The sequence below is a fragment of the Solea solea genome, chromosome 7 (assembly GCF_958295425.1).
Source record: "Solea solea chromosome 7, fSolSol10.1, whole genome shotgun sequence".
Classification (NCBI taxonomy): Eukaryota; Metazoa; Chordata; class Actinopteri; order Pleuronectiformes; family Soleidae; genus Solea; species Solea solea.
Window position 1 is genome coordinate 11,801,381 of NC_081140.1, and position 22,151 is coordinate 11,823,531.

Below are 22,151 nucleotides of genomic sequence, written 5' to 3' on the forward strand. Positions count from 1 at the left end.
TTTATGTATAAAACACACAGTACGTTGGCTTCTTCTCTCCTCAGTTATCAGACTCTTGTTTCAACCAGTTTTCTTGCAGGGTCACACTTGTAGATGTGATGCAGCGTTCTCCAAAAAGCAATGCACCTGGCACACACACACACACACACGCGTCAGCTAAAGCAAACACACAGAACACGGGACTGAACATAACTAGTGTCAGTGAAAGTGCACGTCCAGATGATCGCACAGCTCGGCAGGTAAACTGTTGTTTGACCCTGTACTAAATGACAGACACATAGGTGGGTATAGGTGTAGATACAGTAGATGATAGATGGAGGTGAGGGATAACAAGTATGAAGAGAGCGAGGGTAAAAAAAAAAGAAGAAAAATTGCAAAGAGACACATTTCACGAGACAAATACTTTTTGTGCAATGTTGCCGCATCTAAATTGCTTACATGAAAAATTAAGTGGCCAAGCTCATTGTGTGCAGAAAGAGTCCTGAGGAAATACAGTACAGGCCATTGTGAAGCAAAAAGTAAGGCCCACAATGCAGAACAAAGACTAGAGAGATAGACTATTCAGAACACCAGCCAGGAACACTGTGCTCCATATTTTATTTTGTGAAATTATACCTCCCATTCTCCCCTCCCCTGCTCGGAAGCGAGTGATAATGACACAGATTGCTAATCTTACTTATACGCACAAAGAAGCTAAGGCTGTAGCACACTGCTGAGCAGCACAAATGACTGCAACTTTTCCCGAAGTCGCAGTATTTTCAGACGAGAGAGAGAGAGAGAGAGGGGCACGTTCTCAGGGGACCCAAAATTCACTAAGCAAACAATACCAATGCAGAGCTTTGCAGCGCAGACGGCAGCAGAAGTAGGAGAAGGCTGAGAATCACCCTCTCTCTCTCTCTCACTCTCTTTCACACCCACCCTCACAAGCTCTTTCTGCAACATACTGGGTCAGTTGAGCTCCTGCACTGCAGCACAGTTGAGTGATGTGTTAAGAGGTTGTCCCCCCCCCGACACACAAACTCAGGATGATGGAAACTGACTGTGGACTGGTTAATTTTTTTTTAAAAATGTTTACGCTTTTATCTTTTCTTAACAAAGCTCCATTCTTATTATCTCCCCTTGAAACGTTTGCCACATAAAAAATAATCTAATATTTTGTATGTGAATTAATCAAAGGAAATCCTCTGCCGATGATCCCTGTCAACATAGTTCAGGGTGACAAAATGGTGCAGTGTGCAGTACAGCACCACAATTAAGGAGATAGTAGAAAAACTACACTCTGCCTTCATCCAAGTACAGCTATTGCCAGCTATTGTCTTTGCAGTTAAATATATGCAGCACTTTGCAACACTGCAGACAACCACACGCTAGTTGGACCGTCAGGATAATCACAGACAATTCAAATGCAGTCCCAAACAAACATACACAAACAAACACACTCTAACACAGAAGCACAAAAGTGAGCCTTTCGCTGCAACTCTGCCGGAACACACACAAACACGTGCATGCAGAAAAAAGTAGAACGCACCTCCTTGTATGCAGCACCTGCAGTATACTGCAACTTCAGCACCACAGTCAGAGGCAAATTGGCCTTTTCAGCAATCTACGTATAGATGATTCCCTGTTTCCCACGCAGAGAAAGCACATCACAAACCACACGCATGGGGACACAGATACAGCAAAAAGTAGGTTGGTCACAACCCGCTGTCTTTCATTTCAAAACATACTGTCTTTACATTTGGTTAATGTGACAAGTACAGCTTCTTTCTTGGACAAAAACAATCCCTACTTTTCTCTTACTGATGCATCCGTCTCAATCCTGTAGTGATTACTCTGTTTGTGGAGTTTGCGCTCTCCCTCCCATCAGTAGTGCTCTCAAACTGATCCCTCTGCCCATTCTTATTCCTCATGCTATTCATTCTCTGTCACCCTTCCAAATCATGTCTGGGCTAATTAAGACTCTGAAAATGCCCACTACTGAATGAGCACAGGAAAACATTGAAAATACGTGGCCAGTGCACTGACTGACTGTCTGTTGCATTATGCAAACAACAAGTATGAACATGCACATGCAGACATGGGTGGACTGGCAACCGACAACCTTATTCCATTATGCAGTGCAGGCACAAACCGTCACGGCAACAAAAACAACTCGGGGCCCATAAATTTACCCAGCAAAAATGCCAGAGGAAAGATTTGGACATTTTGAAAAGCACATCTCCAAGGGTGACCTAATAAGCGTACCTTCAATCAATGCAGTCTCATCTGGGTTACCATCTCCCCACGTACATTAACTGACAGCAAAATGGCCACTGTGAATGGTGAACTAGTGTCAGGGCAAAATGGTTTAAATGAGGCATTAAGTGTGCATTATGTTCCAATGCGAGACCTTGAGATGAATGCCTGAAGTATAGTGTCAAGCTTTCTTTCAATTGCACTCGACTATGAGGAGAGCAAAACCAAGTTCAGGCAAAATACCTTGTAGGGCATTCACTGTCGCTGTTTAATTGCAATTTGCGTCATTCGATCAGTGTGACTGCAGTGACCCATCAAAGCCATCAACCACCATAAATGGAACACATTATGGATCTTAGTGTGTCTTAATATGGTATGGAGGATGCATGGAATTGGTTGACGTTTTGTTTCCATAGTAGAAAAACTGCCGTCTTATGGTTTGAAAATGGAGACCCTGATATTTGCAGACAACAGCCAACAGCTACAAGGGACTTACCCGTAACATACTTGTCTTTAAAATTGTCTTAAGGACTTTAAACAAGACTGTACAGACGTGAACAGACCAATGTACATGGGACGATGTAACAACAGCCAAAGCACAGTGCCCATAGACTAGAGGAGCACAATGTATCATGAAGTACAAACAATAAACTACAAACTCAGCATTATACCAGAGAGGACATACAAGTGGATCAAAAATAATAATAATAAAAAAATCATAAAATAATACATTTTTAAAGCAATTATGATGGAGACAAACAAGGAGAGAGAGAGAGATGCACGCTGAAATCACCATGCTGAAGTCTTGCCAGTGCACAAACCTCAAGAGAGATTTTGAAGAAAAGGGCAACTCCACTGTGAAATTCAAATACCACTGGCATAATAGAGACATATTCAAACAAGCAGTGCATGTTTACATGTCATGAAGAAAAGAAACATTTAGCCAATCCCGTGATGTGCTGTTCGCTAACATTTCATCAAAGTATGAAAATCACTTAGAGATAGTAGTGCAGGATAACAAGAGGATTTATTGGGATAAAACCAATCAGCATGATATAATGGGACAAAGCCCAGCACTCATTTGTGATATATAACGGTGGGTGGGTGACGTAGGGTAGAAGATAAAAGCTTGCCAAGATGTAGGATTATAGCAAAATCATCAGTGATCCCAAAACTTTATTTATTTATTCATTTGGAGAGCTCGGGGTGATGATGAGGGTCGGGGTTAACAGAGCAATGCATTATGTTTTTAATCAAACTGAGTGCATACAGAAAATGCTGATCATATAGTCTAACCCTCTCGGTTGAGGAAAGGACAGCTTTATGTGGAACCATGTGTGTACGTGTGTACATGTCCGTGTGTGTGTGTATAAGTGTTAAAAAAAGTGGAGCAGGCAAAAGAGGTGCAGGACAGAACACGGGGGTACAGCATTTTGAAACTTCCTGCCAGTAAAAAACACAGCCTTGGCATAACGCTACCATGTTTACAAAGGATTTATATGAAAGTGCACTCCACTCATTTAAGCATCAGTAATTGTCAAAGAATGAACCATTTAAAAACAACACAAGATAAAATGTTTCATATTGGAAACTTATATACCGGATCACTGATGATATGTACTGGAGATGGTTGTTTCTGACTAAGCTAAGGGACTTCCCCTTTAACAGGGAAGTATGCGGTTTGCTACATATCTTCCACACAGGGAAAGTTTACACATGATAAACTATAACATCCCATGTCAAATAAGGATCACCACTGCTAGTAGACCTATTGCGTTAAAAGCAAATTGCATATCATGCCCATTTTACAAACAAAACAGAAATGTACCTTCCTTTTAATAGTTAATCTCACATTAATAGACATCAACATTGCATCGTATTGTTTTGTTTGGAAAGCGGAAAAAGTCACAATGATGACAATGTACTGCAATACCAATGTTTACCCCATAGCCGCTTTTTTTTTTTTTTTCCTCTCCTTATTTTTGGTCCCAAAATAGAATCAGAGTAGGGAAGGGTCACGGCACAAAAGAATAAGCAAACGATTGTTGCTGTGGAAGAGACCAGTGAGGAATAATTCCGCACAAAGTGCAAGTAATCGGCAATCATCAAAAATAAGAAATGTCAGTTTGTGAAAGCACTGTGTTAAATTGTTTTAATTTTGCGGATACAGTTAAAAATGGCCTGATTTATTCTGCTTTTTAAGATAGTTGGTTTTAAAAATGGCGAGGGTAAATATGAAACAAAATGTATATAATTATCTTATGCCATGTGTACGATACATGTATAGATATAGTGACAGTAATTAATTATGAACATGAGACTCGATGACTTCTAAGAGACAATTAGCGTCACACATTGTACTTGCATCCATTCCACTAAATGCTCAATGAACCTGAATGCCTTTTTATCACCCCCCAGTGGAAAGAACCCACACTGCTACTTGTAGAGGGAGTCAGAAATTAGATGCGCAAATTCTAAGAGCTACTTCCAATCACGTTTCACTCACCCTCTCAATTACTGTTTAGTAGCCTAAATCAGTAGTACCCGTTTAGATAATGAAAATTGCAGCATGCTTCACTGATTTGGTATCCTCTCTTCTCATCCACTTCAACACCAGCAGCGTTCACTTGACATGTTCTGGCATTGCATTTTATATATATTTTGTGCCTGTACATTGCATCCATTTAGGACTGACAGTGTAGTGGCAGATACAAATTGCACATTACAAATGATATCCAGAAGGGGGCGATCGGATAGAACTCTGAATAAACATCTCTTTCTGAAAAAATATTTCCTCCGCCCCATCTATCGTTTGTTTTCCCTGTTTAATTTCACACTAATCTGGAAATAATGAGGAGCAGGTTAAATGACATCGCCCTCTGGTACATTCCCATCTCTCGTGACTGGTTCAATAGCTACCCCAACATCCTCGTATAAGTATAGCTCATGATGGTTAGCCAACGTTTCAATATGCCATTTTAACAAAAAAAACAAATGGACAACCTGTCAATAGTGCTCCACACACAAGGTACCGTGGCATCAACCTTTTCATCATTTAATCGAAGAGTTTGTTTTTTATTAAGAAGGCTATACCAGACGCATAATCACTATACATTGATTTAACATTACCTTTACAATTAAACTCTTCACTGAAATTACAGAATAAATATATGCACACTTTTTTTCTTCAAATCTTTGTGAGAGAGAAAACATTAAAAGTGCCTCCTACAAAGCCGTTAGTGGGTGATAATGGGGAATCCAGAAGCAATGGGAGGGTGGGTGGGGGGGGGGCGGTTCTTAACAAAGTGCATGGAAATATCCAGAAAAACCTTGAGCATTGTCTGATAATAATATTCACAAATGTTTTACCATCCGTGCGTCAGTGCGTCCATACGAGAAGCACCCTGATATAGACAGAAGTCCTCATTAATAGTAATAACATTAATAAGATATAAAAATTAAATAGAACACTGAACGGTTTATGTGTTGCAGTATCTCTGTTCATAATGTGATTTGACAGTTCTGAATAAATTCCTTCGCTTCCTGCACTGAAGCGAGTGCATGCAGCAAACTGCAGTTCATTTTAATATATGTTTTTTTTTTTTTGTTTTTTTTTCTCTTTTGATAATTTTCTGCAAACTTCATGTGCATGGCCTCCGGGTATTTGTACATCCTAGTCAGGGGTAAAGGAGACTCTCAAGTCAGGGAGACGTCCAGCTCCCGTGTGTCCTGAATCGTCATCATCAATCATGGTAACTCCATAAAAAGGGGTTTTAGTAACAGATGTATTTTAGGATGTATGTATGTTTTATTCCCCGGTGCCCCTCTTGTTCCTCTTTTGCTTTCTGTTGGGCATATAGAGATATTTATATATTATAAAAATAACGGCTGTTGACACTGCTGGCTACTCTGAAAAAAGGCACTTCATTGAAATATCTGAGAATGGCCTCTCCTCCAAAGTGGTTTTGGGGGAAAAGTTGTAAGTGTAGTATAATATTTTTATTTTATATCATGCTGCTTTTAGAATTTATTTTTCAGTATTTGTTTTAGGTGACTTTGTTGTGAGGGTGTCAAAGTGAATGTATTGATTTTATGCTTTTTGTTTAGTTTTCTCCATGGGCTAGAGATGTTAAAACCGGTATGATTTTTCCAAGACTTCGAGGTAATCCGGCTTGGTTTGAAGTTTGGCCCTTAACTCGAGGTAATCGCTTTGGGACGGGTCGGGGTAGCAGCCTTTCCCCGCCGTGAAAAGCAATGTCTCCTTCAGCCGTGCATCCTGCTGCAAATCAGGGTACTGCATGCCCGGTGGATGTGCATGTGCCACATGCATGTCCTTTAGTTTTGGTACTGTCCCATACAAGCAGTCTACAAAGCCCACTGTCGGTGTGGGTCTCTGGCTGTCAATCATTGTAGGGCAGAGCCCTCCATTCTCATGAAATCCCGCCATGTCAGCCGTGGAGTGGTTGACTGTGACAATGGTGTTGAGTTGAGAGTTGGAGACAGCCATTGTCCACTCTCTCTCTTTCTCTAATAAGGTTCTGTAGTTACTGTTGCTACTGCTGCCATTGTCTTTCTTCTCGGAAAACTGTGCTCGGTCTTCCTCTATCTCCCCCTCTCTAGGCTTATAGATGGGGTTGTTACACATCTGAGTCACAGGGTGGGGGATGTAATCATAAACATGACCATGGGCATGTGAGTGACTACTGTGAGTATGTGTATGCATACTGGGTGTTGGCTTTTCAGGTGTGTCAGGGTCACCAGCGCTACTCTGTCTTGGCGGGTCCTCAAAAATCCTGCACTGCATCTGGATGCCTGTCAGATCAACCTCGGAACGTTTTCGGAAGGGCAGCTTCTTTCTGCGGCGGAGAACAAAAGCAAAAAGCCCCGCAGCCACAAACACAGCAGATATGATGAGAATAAGTAGGCTGAGGATGAGAACAGACAGTGGAACAGCTCCTCTCCCACCTGCTTCTCCCATTTCAGAGCTGCCTGTGGTGAGGTCATCTCCACCAGGCTGGGCTGGCGAAGGGCCTGAAGAATACTTAAGCTCAGGACAGATGACCTCAACCTCCAGTGAGCGCAGGTCCTTTCCAAATGCAAACTCAGGTGTCTTACATATGACCTCTCCAACAACAATGACAGAGGAGAGTTTTTCCACCCACTGTTTGAGGGGGATGATATCACAAGAGCAGTCCCATGGGTTCTGGTGGAGATCAATTTGTACAAGAGAGGTCAAATGATCCAAAACGCCACGCACTGGCAGGGAAAGGAAATAGTTGTTGCGAAGGTTTAGGCGTGCAAGGTTGGTGCCAGCGAAGGCCTCAGTGGGGAGGGAGCGTAACAGATTGTCATTGAGGAAAACCAGCTTGAGATTTGGTATTAGGGAGAAGGAGTTGGGCTGTATCTCACGTATGACATTATACTCCAAATAAAGATAGCTCAACATCTGTAGCCCTCGGAACATCCCAGGGGTGAGCCTCTCAATGTCATTTCCATTCAGATATAAGCTTTTTAGGTTTGGCAGGTTGATAAAGGCGCCCTCTTGGACATAGGATATGCGATTATTCCCTAAATGCAGTAAATCCAAACTTGAGAAATTCCAGAAATCAGAACGGTAGATTTTCTGTATTAGGTTTCCACTGAGGTACAGTTTCTTAGCGTTGAGGGGCCGAGGAAGGAGCTCAGAGATGTTGTGGAAGCCTTTTTCTTTACAGTTCACTGTAAGCCCCAGGTCATTTATGTGGAGGTTGCAAGTACATCCAGCCGGACAAATTATGGGGATGGGAGGCCTTGTTTGATAACCAGCAATAGGGGGTTGGTTGATGCCTGGGTATATGCTATGAGGGGTTGGAGGGTTCTTTGTTGGCCGAGGTCGTTTGGTAGGCTTGACAACTCTTTCCTTGTATTCCACAGAAGATGCTGTGTTGTGAAAGGAGGAGAGCATAGAGGATGGTTTAGTAGGCCATGTGTTCTCGGTGCTAAATGGGATTCGTGGAATTCCCAGCTTGGCCTCGATCTCAGCGTCGGATTGCAGTGGACAGAGCTCACTGCGCTTGATTTCCCGTAAGTCTTTCCCGTGTAAGTGGAATGGATACTCGCACGTAATTTCGCCCACCAGAGCTGTGTAAGGGATTCTCTCCAGCCATGTTTTTAACTGTACAATCTCACACACACAGTTCCAGGGGTTCTCCTCCAGCTGAATCTCCATTAAGCTCCTCCCCACATACTCCAATGTGCCCTTATACGGCAGTGTCTTTAGTCTGTTTCCTCTTAGGTCCAGATGTGTAAGGGAGACAGACCGGAAAAGATAATTTGGGAGCATGGGGATAAGATTGTCATTCAGTATCAGCACTCTCAACTTGTGAAGGTGCCTAAATGCACCACTTTCAATCCTTTTGATAACATTGTAGTCCGCCTGAAGGTACTCTAAACTCTCCAACCCCAGAAAGGTGTCATTCCGGAAAACTTCTAGTTTGTTTTCATGTAGAAACAGCCGTTTGAGTATTCCTAAACCATTGAATGCTCCTGCATGGATGTCTTGCAAAGCATTATTACCCAGGTTAATGGATATGGCATTGTTGAGATGGAGGAAGCTGTTAAAGTAAAGCTTCCTCATGGAGTTTCTCTGCAGGTTGAGCTTGAAGGGCCGGCTCCATATCTGTGATATTTGGCTGACATTTGTAAATCCTTTACTGTCACAGTGGACGTGGAAGATGCCCTCTTTGACCTCGCAGTAGCAGGGCTCAAAGCAGGGCTCGTCGATCTCCTCTGAGTCCTCTAGTAGTGGGATTGGGGTGGTCCATCCTAAGGCTATGGTGCTCAGCAAGGTAACCCACAGCATCCTCGCTGACACCAAGGGGATGAAGTCTCGGCTCCAGGGACAGAGCCACTTCACAGCACTGCAACAGAGGAGAGGGGGAGAGAGAATGAAAAGGCAGCAGGGAATGGGATTAGTAGTTATACACAGGTACACACACTCACACCGAGTGTATGTGTTGAAAGAGACGCAGGCAGAGAAGAGAGACATAAAGGAGACTGAGGATGCTTGAGTTTTAGTCAAATGAAGGACAGCTTTTTAAATTATTACCAATTAATGACATGACAACGGATCCTGCTTTGATTTTGCAATACATCACTGGATGGGTGACTTAGTCATTTATTGTCACTTTATGGCTGTACAGGTAGAGATGTGTTTTATAATGAAGCAAATATGTTGGTAATGTGCCATACGTCACATGAATAACCAGCAGATGGGTGAGGTAAACGTCTGATGAATTTATCACGTATCGGGGGAACTCAATTTCTCTTTCGGCAAATGAGAGTCCAGAGACGTGTGGTGGAAATTAGAATGGGTACATCGATGGTCTAAGACAATACGAGGACGGGAGCATAAAAGGTGTCAGCGTGGTGACTATTAGTGTGACGAGATGAGGACAGTTAAGGGACTTTCTGAACGTCCATCTCGTTAAAATGAATCTCAACATATTCCTGGTCTGTAACGCATGGAATCTGTTAAAACAATAAAACGTTATGTCATCGGGGCCAAGGAGCCTACAGGGTGAAGCAAGGTCTTAATTTAGCTGTATGAAAATGTACTAAGTAAATATTTCTAATGATTGTGGTTTTTAGAATATTCAGCAGTGTACATTTTGAATAATTTGCATTTCCTTAGGTTGAATAGCCTTATTTTTTATCCAATATATGGGAAATTGTTGGCTTACTCAACTTAATTTAAACTACAATTTGCTCAATAAAAACAGTATGATTACATCCCACCCACAATATGAGCATTTTAGGAACAAAGATGCAGAGGTGTTTCATGTTTGAGATGATCAATATATGATATCATAGATGTAGAAAGGGCAAATGACTCAAAGTGAAAATGTAAAAGGTCTTTGAAAGTTTTTTTTTTGCGTTAGTTAAAAAAGGCTGATCGAACATTTAGATTAACACACACTCGCGCGCGCACACCCACGGGGAACCGGGGATACGGTGGAACCACCAGAGTCGCTGTCCATGTTGCTGAAATCAAAAATACCCCGATGACAAGAAAGGGGAGATAATCTGGGAAAAATGTAATGTACTGTAATCCAAAAAAATAGATGCAACGATAAAACACAGCAAAGGGAATAACGATCCTTGAACACAGTCCGCTCGTTGTAAAAAAAAAAAAAAGCGTAATCCTCCAGGATTTATGTATTCCGCTTCAAGGTTAGAGATCAAAAATCGCAGATATGATGTCATTAAAAAAAAGTAATAACATTTAAAGCAAGTAAAATGAATTTGTGTCATATCATATCTCATTGCATTGGATCATATCAGGTGGCATACGTACTTAGTTTAGTGGGATTCCAACTACTTCACATCTCCTCCCGCGGTGTGTCCTCTTGTTGCCCGGTGCGACCGCTCACCGTCCAAAGCCGGGCTGAAAGAGCGACAAGAAGAAGAAGGAGAAGAAGAAGAAATCGGGGTGACTGAGCCGTCATAGAGAGACGAACAGGAGGGGGACGGAGAGGAGAGATAGATGGAAAGAGCGATGCGGAGCACCGAGGAGGGAGTGAGGCAGAGATGCGCATGTGAATGAGCCGCGGATTCAAAGACGAAACGGGGCGATTCTGCAAAGCCCTGCACACTCTGCAAACACCAGAAAAGTGCTGCATTTTCAAGTTACCATGCCATGTAACACACTCCAGTATCTCGTCATCATGTACTCAAATGTACCCTTAAAAAAAATGACCTCGCTACCAATACAGTGGAGAGAGCGGTTATTGAAATACACGCCAAGCATAATGCAGCAGCAGCAGCAGCAGCCTCTCATGTCGTGACTTTGGCGGCAGGGAAAACTGTGAATAATAATAATAATAATAATACATAATCAAACAAACTGACTATAGATCAGGCGACTAGATTCCTATATCCGATCTATTGTCGTTGGTACGTTGGGGGTGGATGTCCTTTTTTTTAAGTCCATGGCAATGCAGACACCAATAAACCAATAAACACACACACACACACACACACACTTAGGCGCCCATCTGCAGGAGATTTCCCCATAGATGCACTCAATCAGCCAAAATCTACTCACCTTAGTTTCCGTCTGCAATTGGAAAACATCGGGGGAAAGACCACTAGTTTGAATCTTGTTAGATCTCTCTTCTCCCTCTCTTCTCTCTCTCTCTCTCTCGCAGTGGCTGGAGCAAAAAAAAAAAAGGGATAGAGGGAAAATGAAGACGTGATAGGAATGCGGGCTCCCACTCTCGCTCTCGGATGCCTCTGATTCTCTCCCCTTCTTCCTCTTCGTCTCTCCCTTTTTTTTTCTCCAAAGCAGTTTGTTTAAAATGCAAGTCCTCCACTTATGCCCGTCCGCGTCCTCTTCCTCCTCTCTCCCCCTCTCTCTCTCTCTCTCTCTCTCTCTCTCTCTCTTCTCCTTCGCCTCCTCCTCCTCCTCCCGGGCGAGCGCTCAACCAGAGTGTACCCTGGAGAGAGTGTTCTCCTCTCGGCTTCAGGACCGTGTCTCTGTCCGGTGCAGCATTAGCAGGAGTCGGCGGACCATATCAGCGGCTGGTTCTGATGCTGTTACTCTCTTTTTTTTCTTCTTGTTCTTCTTCCTGCCTTTGGGTCCGTTTCCCTGTCGTGCGTCAGAAGAGTGAGGGAGTGAGCTCTGCTGGAGAGAGTGAGATAGAGAGAGAGAGAGAGAGACGGAGAGATACAGAGAGGGGGACGGCTGGGGTTGGGGAGGGCGAAAGGGTGAGAGACGCAGAGGAGAGAGATCTGACAGTAACTGAGTGAGAGAAAGAAGGTGGGAGGAGGAGAGAGTGATGGGGGACGGTTGCGCTATAGTTGTGGATGCTGTCGAGAGGAGGAGAGGAAACGAAGTGACGAGAGGAGAGAGTGAAGAGCGATCTGGCTACGGAGGAGGGTGTGTGTGTGGGTGTGTGTGTGTGGGGGGGGGGGGGGGGGGCATCAAGGGAAACACACAAATAAAAATAAATAAATAAATGAATTAATACATGAAATGAAATGGGGGAGTGAGTGAGGGAGCGCGCGCCGCGAGATGCGAGTGACACTTCCAGACCTGTGGATGACTCTCTCTCTTCCTCTCTTCCTCTCTCGTTTTGTCTTTAGACTTCATCCAGGTTTAATAATTATCACCATGGTCCACGTCAGTCTCCCTGATGTTGGTAATTCACGCGCTTCACATGTGGGATTGTAAAACGTGTCGTTAGTGCGCCTCAGCCTGCCGTGGAGAAGAAAAGGGTGGCCGCGACTATCCAAAAAAGCAAGCGGGGGACACACGGAGGGGATGGGGGGTGGGGGGAATACAGAGCGCTTTCATCCTTCCTTCCTTGCCTTCCCCTTCTGCGTGCTTTCCCCTGCCTCGCCTCCAGCGGGCAACACAAGCCCGTGTTGTGAGCAGCGAGTCAAACTGGAGCTCTCAAGCAAAGGAGGAACCATCACGATTTTCACGGAGGGGGCTGATTGCGGTGGAAAGTTGAAACCTCCCCACGGTGTCTCTGATTACACACAACGTGAAATGAGCTATTTTATAAAGCCACGATACCAGGCGACTGGGATTGTTTTTTTTTTTTTGGTACAGGTACCATATTTACAGTCAGAGAAACTTTATACATCAAATGTGACTCGTGGAAAGGAGCTGTGTGTCTCGCAAGCCGTTTACAGGGTTGGATTCACTAACTCAAGAGAGCCTTCAACAGTTAAGCACAAGGGAGGAGATAAAATTGATGAAATGTGAGGCATCAAGCTGCTCCCATAGATTTATAGGTTACACATGGATGGCCTCTGCAATGTGGTAACTTAGTGGTAAATAAGTCAATAAAGAAATTAGTTTAAGGCCTCATGGTGACACTTTAACCTCACAATCAGAATACAGTGGCGTTCTAAGATGTTCCTGCTGTAGCTCTAGATATGGAAATATCTAGGGCAGGGGTGTCAAACTCATTTTAGTTCAGGGTCCATATACAGTGCGATCGTATGTCGCAATGAAATAATGGCATAATAACTTATAAACAACAAGAACTCCAAATTGTTCCCTTTGATTTACATTTAATTAATTATCTTTTGTACAGAACATTATGATCAACCTGAAATTGGATTTCAATTTCAATAATTGTATGCCTAAGTTTACTATTTACCCATGTGGTATCTGGAACTGAAAAAGATAGTATTCAATTTTCACAAATTCATCCTTGCGGGCCGAATTGGACCCTCTGGTGGGCCGGTTCTGGCCCGGGGGTCATATGTTTGACACCCCTTATCTAGATGATGATTTAATTCACCCTGTTGCTGCTCCAGTATGCCGTCTTATGGGGTCAGCTGACCTGATATTGATCATAAATGTTTCCCACGTCACATATTGGAGTTTAAAAAATAGAAACAATATCATTGATCAACATATATAAATAGCTGCCCATCATAATTAGAAATAATGAATGGAATAGAACAACGTAAAATACACATCCATGTACACGAGCGTTTTTGCACATGCATGGCTCACACTCACACAAGCTGCAAAAGTGGTGTTAGAGAAGAGTGTTTGAGAGCAGAGCTCGGTCTGTAAAGCTGCCATTCGCCCTCCTGAAAACCCATCATTCACCCCTGTGGCCTGTCAGCTACGGCAGACAGATTGACACATGGTCACTACAAACCTTTCAGTCAACTCATTGGACACGGATTGGTTGGAGTTTGTCACGGTGAAGCATTAAGGAACCCAAAGATTATCATTCGCAGCTAACGGGATCAGTGGACTCTCCGTCTTTCGTTGACAGTGACGTGAGAGGAAAAACAAATCTGTTTTTTGACAATGAGTGTTCCATCATAAAGTTGAAATGAGACGTATTGTATATTTAGAGAGAATTTGACTGCATCGCTGCTAGTTTGTTTCAAATGGCCTTGAAGCACCATGATGAATGATTAAAAGTCCATTGACAGAAATCTTCAGGAGTTAAGATATCCGCATGTAACTGGACTTGCTTTATTTAAGATGAAGTTTTCAACTTAAGCAAGTCCACTTACCTATAACTTAACTCCTGAAGATGCAATGATCGAGATGATCGAGAACAGTCCAAGCCATTGGCAGAAATTGAATAAAACTATCGAGTTTATGTTTTAATTAGTGTAGAGCACGGTTTCTCAATCCTATTCCTGGGGAACCACTGCCCTGTTTCAGATGTTTCCTATGGAATTACATTTGGGTCAATATTTTCAAACAACACTTTTCACGAAACAAACAACACTTTTTAAGAAGCAAGAAAAAACCCATCTATTTAATCATCTAACATTTATAATCTGACAAAGTTAGAGAATTATTTTGTCGGATGTCGATAGGGAAAACTTGGGGAGCGAGTTCCAGATGGACAGCGACTCCAAACCCGTGACGGCTTTCCGGATTATTGAGCTGTTGCTCCAAAACTCAGTAGCCAATCAGCAGGCAGCTTCCTAAGGCCCACTCGCAAACAAAACAAAAACACGACTCAGGGAGCGCAAAGAACAAGTGTATATTCAAACAATAAAATACAATGTTTTTGAATGATTAAATCGATATTTTTTACCGTTACCTTCTACATGCGAGAGCAGGTTCTTTTTCATGTTATACCGCGATGTCTTTGCAGTCGAAAATCTTCACCATTATTGTGTAAAATTACGAATAATTTTCAAACATGCACTTTAAGTATGTCCCCAACTAAGTGTTTATTATTTGAACACTTGACGAGATAGCTATTTGGGAAACAAAATTCAAATTCAATCAGTCACACTGGAAAGGACTTAAAAGACGATTGCAGATCGTCGTGCCAGGTCGGAAGGGTTTATGCAAAAAGCAATTACTGTACAAACAATTCGTGGTTTCTAATTTAAACTGAAGCACTGTTAGGGAAACAACATCCGTTAAATTAAAGAGACGTTCAATCAGAAGGAGAGAAACTTCGGACACAAATATTCATAAATAAAGAAATGGAAATAACCCAAATATTAGGAAAGGCTTCTGAGGGAACACACACTTGCCCATAGCGAAAGACAGGAGTAGCAAGAAAAGCACGATCAAAATGTTTGACTGAGATGTCTCGACATGGACATGGCAACAGACATTAACCATCAGCTCAGTCATCTGTGACATTTTAAGGTCACCGTCGCTTGATGAAGAGACATCGGTGACGACTCTGTCAGCGTGGACAGTCAATACAGCTCAACCACAGCTACACACTTACGCTACGACAGCATGCAACGCAAAAGGGTGCTGTTTGGGAAAAAAAAAAAACTACAATAAAAGTTGCAAATTACTACAACTACAGTAACAACTGGAATTGCACATTTCTTCGCAGAGGTCAATGTGCAGAGTAACTGCACACTGTCCTCCTGTAAAAATAATAATTAAAAGAAAGAAATCCATAGATCGCTTAAACAAGTGGCTCATTACGACGCATAATTATGTTTTATTGTTGGGTGACCTTTGGCGGCCATGCTAATTATGACCTAACAAAACTGAACAGAACTGACTAGAACAGAGCAAGATCTATTATGATGTGAATTACATGTTTATAGTCACTTATTGTTTATGAGTTCAACTTGCTAATGAAAAGTAAGAGTTGTAGGTTTGAAGGTAAAAGAAAGTTTTGCTGCCAATGATAAAAAAAAAAGAAGCCAAAACTTATTTGTGTTTTTAGCTGTCACCTTTTCAAACTTTCCATTACCTCTTCGCTGCTCGTCAATAGGACTTTCAGTAACATGTCATGCCACCTGCCTAAGTCTTTTGTTGACCACGAGGGATGGTGGAAGGCCCAGTCAAATAATTCCCCATCTATCTGTCTGTCGGCTTATCTGTCTATCTATGTGTTTCTTTGCCTGTCAGTCTTCCTGACTGCCTGGGCGTCAGGATGTCTGAATGCTGGTGTGCCTTCCTTGCTGTCCACTTACATCAGTGCCTGCCAACTGGACCGCTCGTCTTAAGTCCCTCTACCTGATGGCCTGCCTATTTTGGCTGACTGGTTTTCCTCCATTCACGTTTGTCTGTGTGCTTTTCAGTGTGACTGCCACTCTGACAGATTTCCTTTATGCGACCGTGGCGATTTGACTTGGATATTAGCGTTTCATATTCCACACAGACATTCAAATACACAGCAGATAATTCTAGATTATCTGGATTAAGTAATTATTTTGACATTTAGCAGAAATCAACATGAGGACAACTGATTTCACTGATATCGGTGTGTTTCCGGAGTGGTAATGTAGCCTATGGCGAATGGCAAATAGAAAAACAGAACTGCAACAATATTGGCGAATATTATTTTGTGCATGCATACATATTCTTATTTCTTTTTACACATGTGCTCCTTTCAATATGAATGCGATATTATAATTGTCAGTCGTGGAGGCAGGTTCCCACACGATCAGTCACAGCAAACACACTAGACCACAGAGGAAGTGAAACCTCATGCTGGTGTTTGTGTCTGTGGATTTATAACTCATTTCTGAGTGGCTACATGGCCCAACAGTGTGATAAGATGCAGGACAATAATGTTCCATGTGTTCTTAACACTTAAGTAGTGGCTTATAAACCTGCATATTAACAAGTATGTACCAAGTAGACTGAGATTGGAAGATTCTAATCTACTGGCAAACTTGGGTGAGTGTTCACATGAAATGAAATGAAAATAATGGATCTAAAAAACAATGCAAATCGGAGGTTGGACTATGGCCAGATTATCTTTTCTCTCCTCCTCTCTCCTCTTCTCTCCCCTCTGTCATAGTATGCCCCGCTATACCATGCCATAGCATCGAAACTATTGGATCAAAAATACCTACAACATATCACCAGTGAGACCTAATTCTCACAATGCTCCCTCTCCCACGCTCTCGAGAGCCAGAGAAAGGAAGAACAGTGTAGAACAGTGTTTCTCACTCCTGGTCCTGGGGAGCCCCTGTCCTGCATGTTTTCGATGTTTCCCCTGCTCAAACACACCTGGTCAGCTCATCAGTAAGCTCTGCTGAAAGCCTGATAACGACCCATTTTATTTGAATCAAGTGTTTTGGAGCAGGGAAACATCTAAAAGATGCAGGGTTGTGGCTCCACAGGACCAGGAGTGAGAAACCCTAGTGTAGAACATAGTAGCTAAGTCTTGCCTCAATTCTTTGGGTATACATTACAATACAAAATGAGAAAATGGAGGATGGAGAGAGGTCAAGTAAAGATAGAGCAAACAAAAAAAAACATGTGCACACACAAAGAGGCTTTTGATTTAAAATGTAGCATTGTCAGCATAGATGCCAAGCGTCTCATCAACGCCAACTCGGCTTTGGTCTATGAAAGGAAAACAGAGGGAAATGAGACAATCAAGCGAAATCTTGCAGGAGTCAGGGAGCTGGCATTGGGATTCATGAGAGCTACTATTTTGACTAATCTCTCTCTTGTCTTCCTTGGTTCATTCGTTCTCATTAGCCTTGGATGCATTTCCCTTGAGTTCTGCATCTGACAGAAGGCAACACGGTGCAAAACAGGTAACACTGACAGCCTGCTAGACTAGATGTTTCAAGACTGCTGCACAGTTACTTCAGTTACAATCACAGTCTTGAGTGGGTAGTCTGTGACATAACCCAAAGTTGACACGCTGTTGACGCGCTGGCAATGTTTTCTTCAACAACTGTGAAAAGACAACGCGTGTCAAAAGGCTTTACCTCAGCACATCAAGTAAAACAGCATTGAGTACAACATTTGATGCTCACAGGAAAAGGGCTTTTGTCAACGGGTAGTGTGATAGACTCAGATGTAGTTCGGTGGCCCTTGTATATGGATTACACTGCCCTAAACTTGGATTAATCAGAGCTCAGGCAGACATTTTGGGGGCATCATGATATCAGAGAGTTTTACACTTTATTTGGTGACACACTTACAGAGTGATTAGATTGTTTGTGGCACTGTCATTGCTCATTGTTTTCCCTCTGACATCTTACTCCCTGCATCCCAGTTTTTGACGGAGAGAATGAACACGGAGGCACAGAGAACGGTGTCATCTGTCTGATATCTCCGTGACGAGATTAGCTCCAGGTTTTGTCCAATCTTTTATCGGTTTTAATGAGCTAGAGGGGCACATACAGATAAGTAAGCCGTGATGGCTATTACCATAAACTAAATAAGTATCCCGGATACACATGAATCTAACGAATACTTTACTTTAGGCTACTTTTTACAGTGTGCCACAACACGATAGTTCACAAAGTGCCTCACACCAAGGAGGTTCTCCCACACTTTCTCCTTGTGTAGTCTTCATGTTCTCACATTGTTTGCATGGATTTGTCTTTGTTCAAGATGTTCCTGCATCCTCCAGAGAGATTGGGTTCAGGCAGGAGAGGGTACATTGTAGGTGAATGAATGATTGTTTATCTCTGTACATTGATGGATTGCTGACCAGTCTAAGATGAACACTGCCTCTCACCTAATGTCAGCTGGGATTGCCTTCAGATCCCCCCCCCAAGACCCTCAGAGGTTAAGCTGTATAACTGCCATTATTAAGTTGACAAGATGATGAAGTGAGTCATGCATTGCTTTTAGCCCATTATTCATATAGCACAATATGGAGAGAAATCTGAATAATTAATTTATTCTGAAGTGTTCATACACGCAGTTGATACGGGAGCATATTGGATTGTGTTGCATAAAACATTGGAGTTTCTGACTTATTTCATCCACCATGTATTTATTAATCTAAAAAGTCTGTCTCACTCATTATGTGTGGCCACAGTTTCCTTTGGTTTCAGATGAAGATGTGAGGTCGTGGCATTGTTTTCTCTCTCTGACAAGTTTTCTCCATGCATCCCGGTTTCTGACAGAGGGAATAAATCCCGATTCAGGAAGAACTCGTCCAACTCTGTGACCTCTTTGTGGCAATAGCAGCTCTGGGAGTTGGCCGTTTTACAGGGATAAAGGGGGATATGCTGAAATGGGGCCATGAACATTGGTGCTGTGTCTATCATGCGGCTGATAGACACATCACCAAGTACAGTGACAGTTGAACTAGATTCAAACTAGATTTTTGGTTTTGGAATTTAGCCTCTAGCCACGGAGCCACTCAAAGAAAAGCAAAGTATCGACTGACGGATAACTTTGTCATTCGGGGGAATGAAGGATGGCTTATGAGCACATGAATATTGAAAAAAAAATAAAATACTTCTTATACGTATCAGAATAGTGAGATTCATTTTGGACCAAGCTGACGGTCTACAGACTTCATTCGGTTGATGAACTCAGCATGTGGATCAACTGTAACTGTGAGCTAGGAAAGCCAACCATTTGTTTGGGGTGATAGCAGGTCACATAGAATTTCCATGTGTTTAAATTTGAATCACAGAGTGTGCATTTAAGGTTAGGGAAGGACACAGTGTCAATCATTTTCCTTTTTAAATAAATGTAAAAAGGTCAAGCGCAAAGAATCGTCCGTTGCTGGGATCATTGTGATGTATACACCGTCACTCAGTTGTAACATATTGAATTTCTGAATGTCTGCCTTTCAGCATTGATACAGTAAAATTCCTGTGTTGTTTTGTGCACCTATAACATGCAAACAGTGTTCATTTCTAAGAAATATTCGCTTGTTTGTTTGTATTTCCCAGAGTTCCTATAATATACACTGACCTCACAAACAATAAGAACACTTGCCATGGAGCTTGTATGAGAGAGCGAGATAGAGAGATAGATACACTTTGCTCTGACCGAATATAAATGGGATTTGGCTGGAATATATGAAATGGCTGGATGTGCAAATAAAGTGCATTTTGTTGTTTCAAAAGTAGTGTATGTTGGGGAAACATGTTTGTAACCATTATACTGTAAGTTCAAAAGGGGGCTTTCTAAATGGTGCTAATGGTTTACCAATCCATGGTTGATCATTTTCTGCAGATGAGCCTTTTGTACATACAAATCCAGTCATAGTGGTCAGACAGACACACATTATGAAATGCATTATGTAGATGTGGCTGGAATTGCAAAGTAGTTGTATGTGTTTATTTTTTAGCAAGCATAGTGGTTTGAGGACCTTAGTTTCTAATCACTATTTTTGCAACAAATCCATTTTACATCCACACTGTAAATGCACATTAATGGTTTTGGGTGATACATTGTCAGAGGCTTTGATAGTTTCCACTTTTTATTTTCATCTTAAAGCTTTGCTATCTCATTCTTTCTTATCTTTGTCTTATTGTTCCCTGACACAATGACACATAGTACATTTTTGCATTCCAGTTGGATATCAGAGCGCTGACCCCGGCTCACTTAGGGCCCATCCTTTGGGCCAAACCCATCCTCACTACCCAGAATTGCAACCTCATGCAATCTGGTGTCAAATCCTCTCTCTTTCCACTCCTCTGTCTCTCTCCTATTTTATATTTATATGAAATTCGAACATCTTCTCTCATGTTACTGCTTTATTTTCAAATGACTTTTTTTTCTGTTAATGTCTATGCTGATCTACGGTGATGTCTTATTGTAAATAAAAAAGAATGATTTACAATTCAGTACTATAATCCAGGGATTATTTGTAGCTAACCCCCATCCCCCCCACATACAGTACATACATACAGAACGGGATAATCTCACAATGGATAAAAAGCACTGTGCGTTTCCTCCTGCTGAAACATTGAGTGACGCTGCTAAAATTCCACACGATCATTTATAAAAACAAAAATTAAATATAAATATTATTAAATATTTGTAGTTTAATTAGGATTTGTCATTTGAAGCCACAGTCACCTGTTGTAAGCGAGAGCTATACCACAATATACACTGTGCCGTGTCTTACGCCTTTCTGATTTTTGGGGTGGAGAATTTCGTGGATGTTGTTGCTGTTTGAAAGTGTTGCCCACAATCACTCGTTAAAGTGCGCCTGAATCCTTGAGAGCAGATGTCTGTTTAAATATGTTGCCTGTAGGAAGATGGTGAAGATAAATGGTCAGTGATCAGTGCCTTAAACCATTTGGTCTGAGGAAGATATATGGCAACTCCCCCCCCCCCCCCCCCCCAGTTTGTATTATACTTTCTACAGTCATGAGAGGTGGTAATTGCTTTTCCATTCCAAACACTCTTTCAGCCCTTGTGGTCTTGAACACCAGGCTAAAAACCCAATCTCCAGGGACTATGAAAGTAAATGGCAATTTGAGCCCCACTACTTTGCCAGTAGATGGTGTAGATTATAGTGTTCTTTCTGCTTTGTTATAGATCTGTATGGACCAACGTTACAGACTGGATGACATACAGTACCTTTTCTGACCAACTGACCGTGTTGTAACTGACACATTTTGCTAGAAAGTAAAGACGAGTTCTCTGGTTTTCTTATGTCCAGGTTTTTTATGTTGCATGACTGGTGGGTTCGTGTTGCATTCTTGTCCTATAGTTGAAGTTGGCTTGAATTGTTCGCAGTCAAATTGGCGATGCATCTGCAAACCACTCTAATTGCATCTTTGAAGACACAGTGACTCCCAATTGGCTTTTGCCAATGAGGTGCAAAACACATTAGCAAAAGGAAAAGGTTTGGCACAAGATGGTACATCACATAGGCAGCATAAATACCACTCACTACCAACAGAAACTGCTCAGTTCAATGGAATTACTGTACACTCAAGGACCGATAAAGTATACAGCGACATGGCAAAAAATGTAAATAAGTGAAGAAATTGGACTCCAACAGCAATTTGATGACGTTAACAGAGTATTTTCAGCCATCTGCTTTTCATACACGCATGCAACACCCACGACCACAGCCCACCACCACACACACAAAATATCTTGTGGATGAGTATGAAAATCAAGGACACATATTTTTAGATCTAAACCATGAAAACATCAGCACTTTTACAGTAACTGCCCCAATTGAGTCAATGTATTGTCTAAACCACTCCCTCTACTCTTACAATAC

The 22,151-nt window shown here is 42.1% G+C and overlaps 1 protein-coding gene across 1 annotated transcript; it reads right to left on the reverse strand.

Moving 5' to 3' along the window:
* Positions 1-3,243: 3,243 nt before the first annotated feature.
* Positions 3,244-12,172, reverse strand: slitrk3a (SLIT and NTRK-like family, member 3a). The gene is made up of 3 exons (XM_058634547.1): positions 11,321-12,172; positions 10,571-10,660; positions 3,244-9,134 (listed from the first exon to the last, which is right to left on the reverse strand). The coding sequence occupies exon 3, from the start codon at positions 9,074-9,076 to the stop codon at positions 6,365-6,367; it is 2,712 nt and encodes a 903-aa protein (XP_058490530.1). The 5' UTR covers positions 9,077-9,134; positions 10,571-10,660; positions 11,321-12,172; the 3' UTR covers positions 3,244-6,364.
* Between the last annotated feature and the right edge of the window lie 9,979 nt (positions 12,173-22,151).